This window comes from Betta splendens, chromosome 16 (genome assembly GCF_900634795.4).
Source record: "Betta splendens chromosome 16, fBetSpl5.4, whole genome shotgun sequence".
NCBI classification, from domain to species: Eukaryota; Metazoa; Chordata; class Actinopteri; order Anabantiformes; family Osphronemidae; genus Betta; species Betta splendens.
The window spans coordinates 20,156,778-20,171,874 of record NC_040896.2 but is presented as its reverse complement, the minus strand read 5'-3'; the positions used below and the strand labels follow the sequence as shown (position 1 = coordinate 20,171,874).

The following is a 15,097-nucleotide window of genomic DNA, read 5'->3' as shown; positions in this document are numbered from 1 at the left end:
ACAATATGTTTTCTCAGAATTATCTCTTTTTCTTATCCCACATCCCACCCACCTACACACACACACACACACACACACACACACACACACACACACACACACACACACACACACACACACACACACACACACACACACACACACACACACACACACACACACACCGTCTCTGTTGACAGGGTAAATTGTATGAAAAGCTTTTAAGGCAATTAGTGGATTGAGCTGGAGCCTTTCTTCCCATTCGCACTGTTCATTAGCAGCTCCTCCAGTCTCTGATATTACCATCACTCCAAGTTGCCATCAACACCACACATCTTTCGTGTGTGTGTGTGTGTGTGTGTGCGCGCGCACGTGTGTCTGCACACATTTGCACTCTTGTCTATGTGTGTTTTACACATCTCCGAGCTGAAGCACAATTTCAAAGCACACAATTGTCAGAAAATAGATCTTTGCCACCCTGTCGTTCTGACTATTTTAATCCATTTCAATAAAAGCGCAAGAGGGTGAAAATCCAATGAGACACACAAAAAAAATCATTACCATCATGGCCATCATTTCTTACTTGATTATTTCTTTATTAGCCATTTATTTTTCCTGAGAAATGATCGTGATGAGTAACTTTTCTATCTGTCAGCGCCTGTCTTTGGCAACTGGTCCATAATTGTCCCCATTAAAGATGGAGTGAGGGAATAGGACCCTGTGGCACAGCATCCACAGCTCGTGTGCGCTCTCCTTGTGCACGTCATGTCGTCACACCTCGTTGCTGTGTGTGCTGTAAACTGCAAATGAGTCAACAACGCACCAGTCAGACTCTCGGCACTGGTTGTGGATTCCAGTGCAAAATGAGTTAACACTGCGCGCGGCCATGTTCTCCCGCCGCCTGTCACCCGCTGACCTAATGATTAACCACTACTGTGAACGAACAAAGCGCCTGAACAGCGCTCGACTCTCACTTGAGCTCCAAGCGGTTGGACGGCGGGCCTCGCTGACACGTGCGCCCTCTGGGCCTGGCTGTAGCTGTGCAGTGTGCGGCTCCGCTCGGCTCGGCTCGGCTCCGCTCGCCCACCTCCCATCCGCACACGCTCTGCAGCATGAGGAGCGGACAGACCTCGCCGCAGCTTCAGGCCTGCTCAGATGTGTCCACGTGCAGGAGATGCTTCCCTGTTAGCCGGTGCATTCACACCTGCACGGTCGCCGCTGCCCGGGGGCACTTCACGGACACTCACCTGCCACAGTTTGGCGGAGTTACATAACTTGAGTTACTTACACTAGTGTGCAAATACAAACGCAGGCTGAAGCTGATCTGCTCGTTGTGGCCTCAAAAGCAGCAATTTGACAATTTCTGCGTTCACGCCCTATCAAAATAATAGAGAGTTGGCAGACACATGGCAACGGGATTCGCATAATCTCTGCTCTGTGACCGAGCGCATAAGTCAGCTCCTCCTCATCCAGTAGAGAACGCTGGAGAACCCAGGTGCGCTGGCCCTTTATTAGTTCATAGCCATACATGCACTTGGGTTGTTACACTGCTCATGAGCAAACGCTTTATCAAAAGACTACTACTGTCACTGGCAGGTATTGATCTGCTTGACACCATGAGGCTCCATGAGTGCTTTAAGGAATACGATTTTCCTCTGAAATCTAAACTTTGCTAGAAAGAAAAACCCAAGTGTTATCAGGTCAGCTTGCCCTTGGGTCTTAGGTAATTCAATTACCTTTTGTTGATTGTGATATGGAGTAATGGTAATATCATATATTATACAATACAAATGTACAAAACAGTTTGATATATGTTTTTGGTTTTCATTTCTCTGGAGGCTTGAGCTCATTTATATTTGTATATTTGCTGTTGCCTCAACGGTTTAGCTTTGTGCATGCGTGCGTGCGTGTTTGTACGTGTCTGCGTGTATATGTTTGTGTGCATGCGTGTGTGTGTGAGTTTGAGAGAGTGAGAGTTAATTATGTGGAACACTAGAGCGTCACTAGCTTTGAAGAGGGGAGAACCAAGGGCTGTACATTATTGATGAGTGACACACATTGCCGTCGCAGCCACAAACACAAACGCACACGTGCACTTTTTTGCATGCACTCACACACACATGCATATTGTATTTACTTGGCAGTGATTCTTCCTTCAGCCTCACAGTGTTTAGCATCAGTTGCTGACACACTTCCAGTACCTGCTATACGTCGGCCTTCCACACGCTCTCTCTCTGCTCCATACGGGACTGTCCTTGGCCCTATATGCTACATTATTTAGCAGACGCAGTATTTGATCCCGCTGCTAGAACTGATCTCAGTCCATCATTAATGCTGTATCTGGCTGGTGCCAAAGCGCATTTTCCTCACCCTCACACACAACCGCGCCTGTACACGCTCAAGTTAAGTCCTTTTTATGATCCTCTATGTAAGAGTCTCTCAATTAATCATAGCGTTTTATATCCTCAATCAAACTGTGCTGGTTTAGATATTGTAACAATGGGGATTTTCTACTCCAGTGCAATTCGCACAAATTCAGACCTGTGCTTAAGTTGCACTGCTCTTATTGTGTCATGCCTGTGTTTTCTCCCTGCAGAGTGAAACCAGCATCATTTCAGTTTTCAAATCCAGTTGATCTTAATATACAGTGCAGCTGCACGGGTTTAGCTGCACACCATTGTTATGTATATCTACTGCATATCTAGCTAAAATAATACAATTATGCATTTTGTGTATTTTAAAGACCATGATCAGAAAATGACGTTTTTCATACACTAGGCACATCAGACATAGACTTTGGCTGTGACACCTGATGAGTGCTGTGTCGGCCATAAAAGTACATTAAAGCATGAATTTGGTTAGTTTGCTAATAACCTTAAGATACATACATAAATATATATACACTAAATTTTTATGTGTATAAATATTTTTCTGCTTTTTGTTCCTTTAGATAACATTATAGTGTTACAAGAAAGCTCGAACAATCAGATGAGTATTTGAAAGCGGTTGCGGTCCTTTCATGATGGAAAACATGATGGTTCATGTTTTATTTTGTCCTGAGTTTGATTGAGATCACAGTCTGTTCACACGTGTTGTTTCATCTGCAAATTTCATCTTCATCTTTAGTCATGTAAGTGCTTTGTCTCTTTCCATTGTACTGTAACATTTTGATAATATATTTACTTTTATTATTTATTATTACTATTTATTTACTATTTACTAAAAAAGTAAACGCATATTTTAGAAGTACTGAGCAAAAATGACTAAATGCAACTGGTCAACTGGCTAAATAATAACAGATGCAAAGTAAAAGCAACTTATAAATGCATAGTGAAGGGATTAAAGTCTTTTGAAATATAAAACAAATCTTTACTCCAATATGTTTGCAAGGTAAAACTAAACACTTGATGCTGCAGAAAATGCCTAAAATGGGCCGACACAGATAACAGCAAGAGTGAAAAAACCCTGACAAAGGCTGATATGATCCTTTAATCCGTCCCCCTGTAGCTGAAGCCTTTGGCCCATACAGTAGCAAGGACAAAATGGCTCTCCTCCTCTTTACCTTTTCTTTCCAAATAGGTGCATGTGCGCATTTGTGCGTGTGTCACACACATGCATCTCTACAGCTCCTCTTGACTTATTGAAAAAGGGGACTGACTTCTGAGGGCCCTGTGGTGCGTCTGAAGTCCTCTAAGCTGCTGACCCCTAACATTCAGAGCTGCTTGTGGATGAGACGCCTTTAAATTCTCTCTCTCTCTTTCTGTCTTGCTCTCTTCTTCTGGCTCTACCCTTCTGAGGAGGGTATTTAATGCCCCTCGCTTTCTGTCTTTGTCCTTTGCTCTTTTTTGCCTGCCTGTCTCTCACTTTCTCTCCCACTGTCACCCATCTTACTAAACCAGGGTGACATGACCAGTCCGCGGTTGCTATGGTAATCGTCCCACTGGTACGGTGGCGGCAGCGATGGCACTGCTCGACGGGTCTGTGGTGGTGCTTGAAAATGTGTGTGCGTGTGCTGTCAGGGTTGTGAGTTTCAGCGGATGGTGTGTGTGTGTGTGTGTGTGTGTGTGTGTGTGTGTGTGTGTGTGTGTGTGTGTGCGTGTGCGTGTGCGTGTGCGCTGGCCTCCTGCAGATGTTCTCTGGCCCTGGTGCCTACTGCCAGCTGCTCCGCCTCCGAAACATAGACATACACAAACACACACACACACATACAGTACACACTTCTCTTAATTAAGAGACCTGTGCCATGGTGGGTGACTCAGTGGGGGCGTGATGGCACATACCACGCACAAGCACACTCAAGTCACACACACACAAGTGTCCACACAGTGTGTCTGTTAGCTCCTTCACGTGTGTGAGGAGGCGATTCGCTGGTGTTGCCCTTGATGCCCTGTGGTCCTGATAGCGGTGGTGCTGGTAGGTAAACAAGCAGCTAATCAGGCCTGTGTGTCCACACACTCCACCAGTCACCGCAGGCAGGGCTACTGACACGAACAGACTCTCCTCTGTCTGTTCAGCGGGTGTGGGGAGGGGAGAGGAGGAGGAGGAGGGCGGTGGGGCAGTGGGACGAAGAGAAGGAGGTCTGGATGGAGATGGTGGAAGCAGTGAGCTGGAGGTGGAGCGGCTTAAATAGCTGTGGAAGAATTCAAAAATGTATTTTGAGTGACACTAATGTCTCATCTGGAGGTTCCAGTTAAACAGCACTGGGTCAATTTAAGAAATAAATCTTTAGGGCATCTGATTTTGTTGTGTACAGTACCTCAGCACACATGGCTATGAATAAATATGTCAGTATATCAATTGTGAAAACTCAGAGTCCTGCATATCTTGTCTAGTAGCATTTGAAGCTCCAGGCTGAGGATGTGCCGTTTGCTATTGGTAAGCTGAGTGGCCCAGAGGTGTGTTTGTATGTGTGTCTCTGCGATGGACCGGTGACCTGTCCACACTCCTTTCCCCACATGACAGCTACAGTCCGTGTAGGATCAGGTCCAGCGCCACTGGACCAGTGGTCGGGGTAATGGATGGGCCCCATGGCGGCTGTTGAAGGCAAACATGTCGGCCTTGCGCCTTGTTTTAGACACGCCACACACAAATCCATCATGACGTGAGTAAGTAGAGACAGGTGCTGCACATACATGAATGTGTGAGATATTTACTGTTTCCTTTCTCTGCTGTAGTTACTTCCACTTAATATCTACATTCAGTTAAAACCCGATTAGCGTTACCTTCAGCAGCATCCTACGTCCTACTTCCCTGCTGCAGCTGTGATCTCTGTGGCATCATGTTGTTTTGGTAATTATGTAACAGAATATTCAGAATATGAGTTTTAGAGGAAGCCCCTATTGTAACACTGCTAACACAGAACTGAATTACTTTTTGTTCTGTTCTCTGTTTTCTGTTCTGTTGAGCCTTTAGCATCTATTTGAAAGGTTGTGTAATATGTGGCAAGTTAAAACAGAACATTAACTGCGGATCTCTTACTCACATTCCACCTGTGTCCTCTATATTACATGTATGCCCTCAGTCCTTTTGCTTTAATGTTTGTCTTAGTCTCACGCAGATTTTTCACTTATTCCTGCTGCTCGTGCTTCGTGTTCCTTCTTATCTCTTTCTGTTTTCCCCCTGGTCTCTTTTTAACATCACCTATGCCTTTAATTTCTCTGCTCTCGCTCCATCACCCCCCCCCCCCCCCCTCTCTCTCTCTATCTATGCCTCTCTCTCTCTCTCTCCCCCCCCCCCCCCCCCCCCCCCCTGTCATCTTCTCCACTTGTCTTTTCACTGCACACGGACACGACTGAGCACTGCGGATAGTTAATAATTCTCCAATTTCCGCTTTTCGCGGCGCGTGGAAGGTGTCGTAGATAACCTGATTTATCAGACGGCTATTACAATGGGAATCGGGGGCATTAAAGCAATGCCCATTAATGTTCATATTGTTTAAACAACGGCATGGGACTAATAGATTTCATAATGAATTTGTCAACACCGTTGTCTCAGAATATAATTAGTCAAATAAAAGCAAAGCGGTGAGGAGCAGAGGAGGGAGGAAGGTGGTTAGTAGTCAGACAAACTGAGAGGCTGCTGGCTGGAGCAGGCTATGAAGGAATTTGTAGCTTGACTAATGTACACTGGGTCCTGTATATATCACATACTAAGTGACAATCACCTGCTCCTTTGCCCTGAGGACCCTCCGCTTTATGGAACGTGCATTTATTAGGCGCGCTGAGCAATGACAGCGGCGTATCACTGCATCAGCGACTGGCACCGAGGTCCTCAGGACTCACACTGCCTTGTTACTAATCGGCATCAGGATGAATGAGAAAGTCCACACATTTTTCACTTTGACATGTAGCAAATGTAACGTCGTGGAAAGTAAAGAGGCCACTGATTAGTGAGTTAAAGCTAAAGTTTGCAGGAAAGGCGACCAGCTCCTGTTGTCCTTCTGACCTGAGGGCTCCCTGTCCTCTCTGGACCCCTGCCACCGTTAAGAGGACAAACAATTCAGTTCATGGATGAATGAACCTTTGGGTGAAATGCCACAAACGGCATATGGAGATCAGACAGTCCTGTATTAGAAGGAGGGTGTAGTAGTTGTGTTTGGAATGTCACAGCTTAAACCTCCAGTTGCTATTTGTGCTGCTATTTTTGTCTTTACTTTTGAAATTCTGACCGATTCACAGGTTAAAAGCTCTCCAGTCACTGTGTGAAGCTGTAAAAGTGCCAGATCGCTGCTGCGGATTTCTGCTGGCTCTGCCCCACACAGCCCAGGCCCGTGCGTGGGCGAGTGGCTTGGCGCAGGATCGCACTTGTTTTTTTTTTTGGGATAAGACGGCGTCTGCACGCGCGTCCAGCCTCAGCGTGTCCGTCGTGCAGGTGAAACGCCGCCGATGTCACGCAGCAGCTGGGGGCAGGATATGTCTCCGGTGCGGCGATTTCAATTGAGGGAGGCGCTGGAGACCCGCGGTGAACTCACACACACTTCCTGTGCAGCCCCCGAGCTGCAGGTCTGGGGCCACGGCAGGAGGAGGGCTGGGCAGGCGGGGCGCGGGTGCGATGGGGGGGGGCAACGGGCGCCACTTGAATACTAATGTCCCACTTTAGAAGCCGAGCTCTCCTCCGTCCCCACATCCCCTCTGCTCTGCCCCCATGTCTCTTCCCTCACTGTCTCCTCCTCTTCGCTCCATTCTCGCCTTTTCTACTTTTCCTGCCTCTCTCTGTTTTCTCACCTCCCCCTCTCCTCCTTACTGTCCTTTCCCTCCTTCTTCTCCTCTCCTCTTCCAGCTTCTCCTCCTCCTCAATCCTTGCCTCCCATGCCAAGCTTTCCATCACCCACGCACCCTCTCCATGCTTTCCACCCTCTATCACTCATCTGTCTTTACCCTGTCTTTGCCATTCACTTTTAAAACCCCCACACACACACATCCATCCTTGACAAAGCCAGCTAATTACAGACAAGTGTCCACACCGGCCCTTCTTAAATACCGAGCTGATTAATGAGACGGGGGTGCGGGGCCAGGAAGTCTCACCCTCGGTGGCTGATGGTACACACCCTGCGTCTTTGCAGCTCTAACACACACACACACACACACACACACACACACACACACACACACGCGCGCACACACACACACACCTCCACTTTGCAGCTGCAAATGATCAGCCTTGTGCAGCTTCATTACACAGATATTGGTATCAGTGTGACACGGCTCCACCTTCTCCGCCATGTGTCCTGGCCTCTGTCTTATTGCACCCTGCCTTTTTTTTATACAGTACCTCCTGCAGAGCAGAGCCGAGCTGGGAGGATCGGTCAGGGGGGGCCCAGGTGTAGCAGGGGTCTCGTCTGAAGTGATGTGGACTCATTTTCTCAGAGGCGGCTCAGGCACGACTCGCCGTCGACTCAAAATGGCCTCCAACATGTCTCTGTGTCTGATTTGTGTGCGTGTGTGTGTGTGTGCGCGCGGGTGTGTGTGTGAGCGTGTGTGTGTGTGTGTGTGTGTGTGTGTGTGTGTGTGTGTGTGCGTGTGTGTGTGTGTGTGTGTGTGTGTGTGTGTGTGTGTGTGTGTGTGTGTGTGTGTGCGTGCGTGCGTGTGTGTGTGACCCTGAGGGCCGTTGTGAATGCTCCAGGAGCAAGGAGATAGAGTGCAGCTGCTGCTTTCTGCCGGATGCTGACACACACGCGGAGCAGAAAGTGCGCGTGCACACACGCACACACACACACGTACAATCACAATCTAGGCTGGGTCAGCCAGGTTCAAAGCATTTGTATTCATGGAAGGTTTTGCATTGGCTCCACCACCTACAGTATTCCGTCTAACTGTTGGACGTAGCTTTCTGTTCTCACACTCAGAAGACCTTGGTCTGTGCTGGAGTGTGTTTATGGCTGCGTTTATGGCATAGCGGCGCTACCTGAGCCAGTGCACCTGGCTCAATGTGTTTTCCCACTCTGATCATCCTCATAAATACTTTAGGGTGCAGTGTTTGGATGCTCAAATTGACCCTCGTAACACCAGCTACGAGCCTGCATGTGCTCATCCTGGGCACGTGTCAGCGTGTATTGAGTTACACAACTGTCTTCTGCACCCACAGTACATACTGTATGCACATTTACACGAGTTGAACCTTTTAATTTTAAAATGGATTTACCAACCTTCCTTCCTTACTATTACCCTGCCTTGTCTCCTTCTCTCCTCTTCCCTCTGTCCTTTGCTCGCTTCCTACGTTCTTCCCTCCTGAGCAGCCATAGCCTTGCAGTGAGGAGTGTTACCTTTAACACATTCACGTGATAGTCTTTGTGTGAGGTATAATGTAGCAGCAAAAGAGCACGTGTGAAAGTTAAGGCATTTTTCTTCCAAGTGTAGCACAAATGAAAGTGAATATAGCGGGTACCGGCACAGCAGCTCTGCTCACTTTGCACCGAGCTACTGCTGGAGCTGCACTTACACCGTGAGCTGAGGGGAAATGTTGGAACAATTAGACTTGCTGACCCTTAAATGAGCCAAGTGTTTTTAATAACAAGCCTTTAAAGGTACGATGGTAGTGGTGTATGGAGCCTGAGTTGCCAGTGGGAGAAGGTGGAGGCGGCTGAGTCACTGCATGAGGCTCAGTGGTAACCTGACTAGTTGCTTTTTGACAGTTGTTTCATCCATAATGACACAACATAATGTATTAGCTGGTTTTGATGATTTGAAGCTTGTTGTTTTTGTGACATTATGGTTCTGGAAACCATAATGTCACCAGCACACGTACATTGTACTTCTGCATAATTTAGCTTAACCCAAAAAGACAAATATTAACATATTATTTCCTGATTTCATTGATAATGACATTCAGGAAGCCAGCGTGAGCTGGTACTTGGAACCTACATACACATATGACATTTCAAAACTGCAGTGACTCATGGAATGCTGTCTGAAGACATCGCATCCACACGTGGCGTAGTATCACTCAGCACATCTCTTTATATGTAAATGCGAGTCCACAGAACCTGCGCGGCTCGCGTCCTCACTCGGCCTTGTGTTCAGCGTGGAAATCCAACTTGGCTCGAGCAGGCAGGAAAACTGGCTCCAGTGCTTCTCCTCTTGTTTGATTAGGAGGAAGACGCTCCAAAAGATGAGGAAGCGCCACTGAACAAGTCGTCTGCATTCTTCTACCAGACATGCTCTATTGATAATTCAGCTTTAACATTAACTACATAGAATAAACTAAAAAAAAACTGGCACAGGAAATGCATGTGAAGAAACCCCTAAGTGGTGGCGGGTAGAGAATAAAAGGTCGGTGGTTATGTAGAGGACGTAGCGGGTTGACCTGGTGGGCACGGCGCGGCGTGGCGCGCTCCAATGAGGTTTCACCCACCCAGGGCTCCATCCCGCCTGAGCTCCACACAATCAGGCGTCGACGGGCAAACTGACTGCCCGTTGCCGCGGCAACCGCGAGGCGCCGCCTGCGTGGGACAAAGGCTGGCAGGTCCCGCTCGCGCGTGTGATTGGGAGAGTGAGTGATGTGTGGCAGAGCCGGCTCGGCCCTCCTGGGGCCTTCATTCGTTTGTCTCTCGCTGGGACCACAGGAGCCCTGATGCAGTAGAGATGGGGGGGGGGTTGGAGGAAGGTGGAGGAAAAGAAAGGCGAGTGATGAAACCCTGGATCTTAAAAAAAATAAAACCCACCACAACACTGCAATCACAACTTACCTGTTATAGGGACCTAAAGTTCCAATAACCGGCCTTTCACATTAAAAGTTCAAATTATTAGAAACATGACGTCAAACAATGAATGCTCATAGTCATAGATAAATGCATGAGACATTACTTTATCCGCTGCTTTTATAGCGATTCAAATGACAAATCTCTGCACATTTTATTTTGAATTTAACGTTTTGCTGATCTTCCTCTTACACCTGCTACATACTGTAAGGTTACTATGCTGTAATCAGTAATGTAACTGTGTATAATATACACTGCTACTGTGCTTTTTATGTATTAAGTTACTCATTTAACACATTAAGATTTAGACTAGATTATGTAGAAATCTGAAAGTGTATCAGCCTCAGAAGGCAGTGAATTATTAGCAGCCTTTTAATTTGATGGTACATTTTGAATTTGTTGCTCTTATTTGTGTTTTACACAATCTACAACTTCCTTTGTCCCTGAACGCGTCACTGTCGTCTTTACAAACCAATCATAGAGGTTGTTTAGTGGATTATTGTAAACAAGTAAACCAGGAATCATTGTTTAACAACAAGTCATTGATGAGATGGTCAAAATCTGAACCAAACCACTGAGTCTCGTCTCTCTTTTCTTTCATTTTCAGGTTTAGATTACACCAACAAAGACCTGAAGAAAAACTTTGTAAGTAAACCGACAATTAAGTTCCTGAACAATAACTGGTCTCGACCAAATCCCGTTAAAGCTCGGCTGTAAAATATCACCACTTTGGTTATTTTGTGACGATCTTTGAGATGGTTATGCAATTTAATTTCTGATCCTGCTGTCCTTTCACGAGATTATATCCAGCCACTGTGCTGTTTGGGTTTTCATTAGACTGAAATCTTCGTATCGACTTTTTCCTCAACTGCCCGACTTCTGTGTTACTTAGAACCCGAGACAGTAAAAGTTTCATGCAGTGATGAAGCTGCTCTGCTCAGGGAGGCTGCTGCGGCGCTGGCCGCCCATAAAGCATATGTGGAGTGGCAGCGCCTCTTGCTCCTGCCTCGTCGTTTATAATCCTATAGGCAGTTTGAAGCGCAGAGGCCAACTTGTACTTTGTCAGAGCAGATTGTCTGGCATGGCTAAGCCTCGGTGCCGGCAGAGTCACACAGAGCGATACATAATTGCTCTTGTACACTTCGCTGCCAAGAAATCCTCCTGCCGTCATGCCTAGACCAATATACACTGGCAGGCGGTTCATTCAAACATGTTCCCTTTTATGAGCAGCACACATAAACATAAAACACGCACATGCTGGACAGACGCAGGGATCTCCTTAGTCACGTTGACTGCTGTCACGCAGCGAAGCGACAGAGGCCTCCTATTTCCTGTCGGATCATCTGCGAGCGCTGCGTCGTCTCACAATTGGTTTCCCGTCCGTCCTGCAGGAGGCGCGAGCCAGCGTGGACCTGTGGGCTCCATACGGCGTGTCCCGCGACCCCATGCCGGGCGCAGGCGAGGAGAACAGGTACCAACCCGCTGTTTAGTGTCTTGTCAGTGTAGTAATAGCAAATCTGCCCCAAAATCTGTAATAAGGACGGCTCAATTATCGTCTCACGCTCATTATTACGATGATGATCAGATCTGAAAGCAGCCAGTGCTCGTTGACTCAGTAGCATCAACAACAAGCCTCTATTATAAACTTAATTCTCTATATTGTTGGTATGTAAATATATCAGGGATCATGGAGAGAAACAACAGTTCTACTGGTGTTTATAAAGAAGAACCAGTAGCAGCCAGCGTTTTTCTCTGGTCTGGGTCAGTTTCCAGTCCGATTTTCAATTGTCCGTCCGGGCTCAGTTTGGGGAAACGCGCTCGCTGTGCGCCTTACGTCTTGTTCCCCCTCTGTCTCAGCCATGGCACCCGTTGTGCAGGGGAAGTTGCCATGGAGGCCAACAACTCCTACTGCGGCGTGGGCGTCGCCTTCAACGCCAGGATCGGAGGTGAGGCAAACAGAGCGGCCGCCGCAGACAGACAGCGCGTGATGCAGGACGACGCCGCGACGCATGAGTCGTTCGTATTCGCCTCTGAAGTGACGTGAAGGTGAAGTAGCCAGTGGACTAGAATGAACTGGAGGAGCTGTGAGGGTTCCTCACACGCAGGAACGTGGGACATGAGACATCAGAGTTACTGTGACTGCTGCTCCTGAGCTGTGCTGACGCTGTTTAACAGCTCATTTTGCAGTGGCAGCGTCACTAATGGCTTTTTTTAGTGTTGGTTGTAACACAGGTGAAGGATAAATGAAACAAACGGCCAAAACGGCCCATTGTCTGTTGTGAAACCAAAGATTTTAATAGGATACAATAGGAGTTCTATTAAGCACAAGTTAATGAGGAGAACAAGACGCACATGAGTGAGAAAATGACAACCTCGCTCAATCTGAACACGTCTGGAACAGTTTTAAAAAAAATCTGCTGTGTCCTCGTAACTTCTTCAGGCGAAGATTTTCACAGTTACCTTTAGTTTCTCACAGCTCTATTTTATCCCGACTCATAAATGGAGACACAGTAGATGAACATGACGATGCCAAAACGCCGGGTGCTGTTAAAGAATGAGGCCTGAGGTGACTTTTCATTTCAGCGTGAACTTGACTGAGAAACCCTGTTTGTTGGTATTCTGTTTGTCTGGAAACGCAAACGTAAATGTGATGAATCCGCGCCGAGAGGGCAAATTGAACCTCATGAATCAGCTCCGAGTGCAGCTTGATGAATCGCACGCAGATTATGTAGGAAAGAGATGAACATTTTTTACAATTAGCAATGAGAAAAATGTGCTTCGGTGCAAACTTATAATTAAAATTGAATTCTGTGTAAAAAGATATTTTCAGAAAGTGTAAACAAACAGCGGTTTGCTCAGCTATCATGCCTCCTTATACGCGTTAAGGCACTTTTGTAATATTTGATATTACTGTTAATGGATCATATGTCTACAACCTTTTAGTGTTGCACATAATCCCTAATTCCAGCCGAGCATAATGTGCACGCTACGTATTGGAACGCTATTCCGACTGCCTTTCTACCTTTGAAAGTGTTCCAGGGTGGAGTGATGCCCTCTGGGCTCCCTGGAGGTAAATGGAAGAAAATCCCAGCTCTCTCCTCTGGTTACATCATCATCCACTGAGGTTAAAATTGCATGGCGATTGTATTGCACATACAGTATTGCAAGCAGTATTGCCACTCAGTGTTCAGGTCTACCCGAAAATAAAGCAGTGATGGGTGTTTTTGTTCTTTCAGTTACAGGATTTCACAGTCTTTTACGGGGAAGAGCAGTTAGTGTAAATAGATTTGAGTCCATTTCGTTTCCTAAGCCTCCTCCTGAACTCTGCTCTGTTCCCTCCTGACCTTTTCAATCCGTCAGGTATCCGCCTGTTGGATGGCAACGTCACCGATGCCATGGAGGCCACAGCGCTGACCTTCAACCACCGCCTCATCGACATCTACGTGTGCAGCTGGGGCCCACGGGACGACGGCGCCGAAATGGATGGGCCGCACGGCCTGACGGAGCAGGCCCTCCGGCTGGGAACCCGCCAGGCACTGCTTCCATATTCAAGCCCACAGGGCTGTCAGTCAGATGCAGAGCCACCGAACCTGCCAGGGCTCTGATAGCACATTGTTTCGACATGTTCGTGATAATGCTAAGCGCTCTGACCACTACATGTAAAGCCCACTTATTGCTTTGCCTCTGTTTGTGTTTCCAGGGCCGAGGTGGGAAGGGCAGCATCTTCGTGTGGGCGGCAGGTAATGGAGGCCTTCTTCAGGACCACTGTGGCGCAGATGGCTACGTTAACTCCATCTACAGCATCGCCATCAGCGCCGCCACTCAAACGGGGAAGCCCGCCTTCTTCGGTGAGCCCTGCCCCGGGGTGATGGCCGTCACCCTGACGGGGGCCGGCGTGGGCGGCCCGCTGCCTCTGGTGAGTGTTTGTGTACCTCACATCAGCGTTTACCTTTAATGAGCGTGCGCGTGCGTGGGCCGCCTGTTAAAGAGCAGCCACCGGTGCGATATTTATAGACGCCCGGCTAAATGACCCGGGTGAGTGCGGATCGCGCACACACACAGGAGCAAACCCGTGTTAATTGGAGGTAAAACGTGGCTGCAGCGCGGCTGAGAAAGGGAGAGGAAGGAGCCGAGGTGTTGATGGCGGAGGTAACAGTGAAGACACGCGGCGCCGACTGCAGGGCTACAGAAACAAAGGCCATTTTTATCAGTGTGATGCCACCTCTGTGTGCTGGGAAACCTGCCCGCTCCCACCACGTCAGGAGGTGGTCAGACCCGACACGTTTAATGATCCCAGCTGTAAACTGGCTGATGAGGCGTGAGGCAGCGTTTCTAGAGCTCCGCGGCACGCGCACCCGTCGTGTAACGCTGACGTGTGGCTCCTGCAGATCACCGTGACCAGTGTCGGCGGCGGATGCGTCACGCACTTTCCAGGAACATCTAGTGCCGCTCCGATCGCCGCGGGGATTCTGGCTCTCGTCTTGGAAGTGAAGTGAGTGTCCAAATGCCCCTGTGCGCTACACATAACTGTTGTGTTTATCCTTGTTTATCTCCGTAGGGATCCATTGTATTGTTCAAGGACACAGGCTTCTGTAACAACCTTGTTGTGGTCATTTGGTTTTTGGATGTGATGATGGCGATTTTGGATGACGTCTGCATTATTGCTTATTGTGATGCCTTCACTGCTCTTCGGGGTTGTCACCATCACCTACAGTACTGCTCCCTCCTCCCAGCCATGATCAAGTCATAATAAAATCATTATCTTAGTTTTTCAATTGCTGATTATTTTTGCACTTATCAAGCAATCGATTTTTAGGCAAGAGGTCAAAAATATGTCTATTACAGTTTCAGAAAGCTCAAGCTTTTAATTCTCACACATTGCTTGTTAGCGCCAAATAATATTCCCAAAAAGAAAAAGATAAC

At 47.6% G+C, this 15,097-nt stretch overlaps 1 protein-coding gene across 2 annotated transcripts in view; it reads left to right on the top strand.

The window, feature by feature from the left end:
• Positions 1-15,097, top strand: part of LOC114843405 (neuroendocrine convertase 2-like) — a 111,636-nt gene that overhangs the window by 52,003 nt on the left and 44,536 nt on the right. For both annotated transcript variants that reach the window (XM_041067646.2, XM_029129923.3), the window contains 6 exons: positions 10,782-10,819; positions 11,566-11,645; positions 12,032-12,120; positions 13,535-13,707; positions 13,875-14,090; positions 14,563-14,666. In XM_041067646.2, coding sequence (XP_040923580.1) covers positions 10,782-10,819; positions 11,566-11,645; positions 12,032-12,120; positions 13,535-13,707; positions 13,875-14,090; positions 14,563-14,666 — 700 coding nt within the window. The remainder of the gene's footprint in view (positions 1-10,781; positions 10,820-11,565; positions 11,646-12,031; positions 12,121-13,534; positions 13,708-13,874; positions 14,091-14,562; positions 14,667-15,097) is intronic.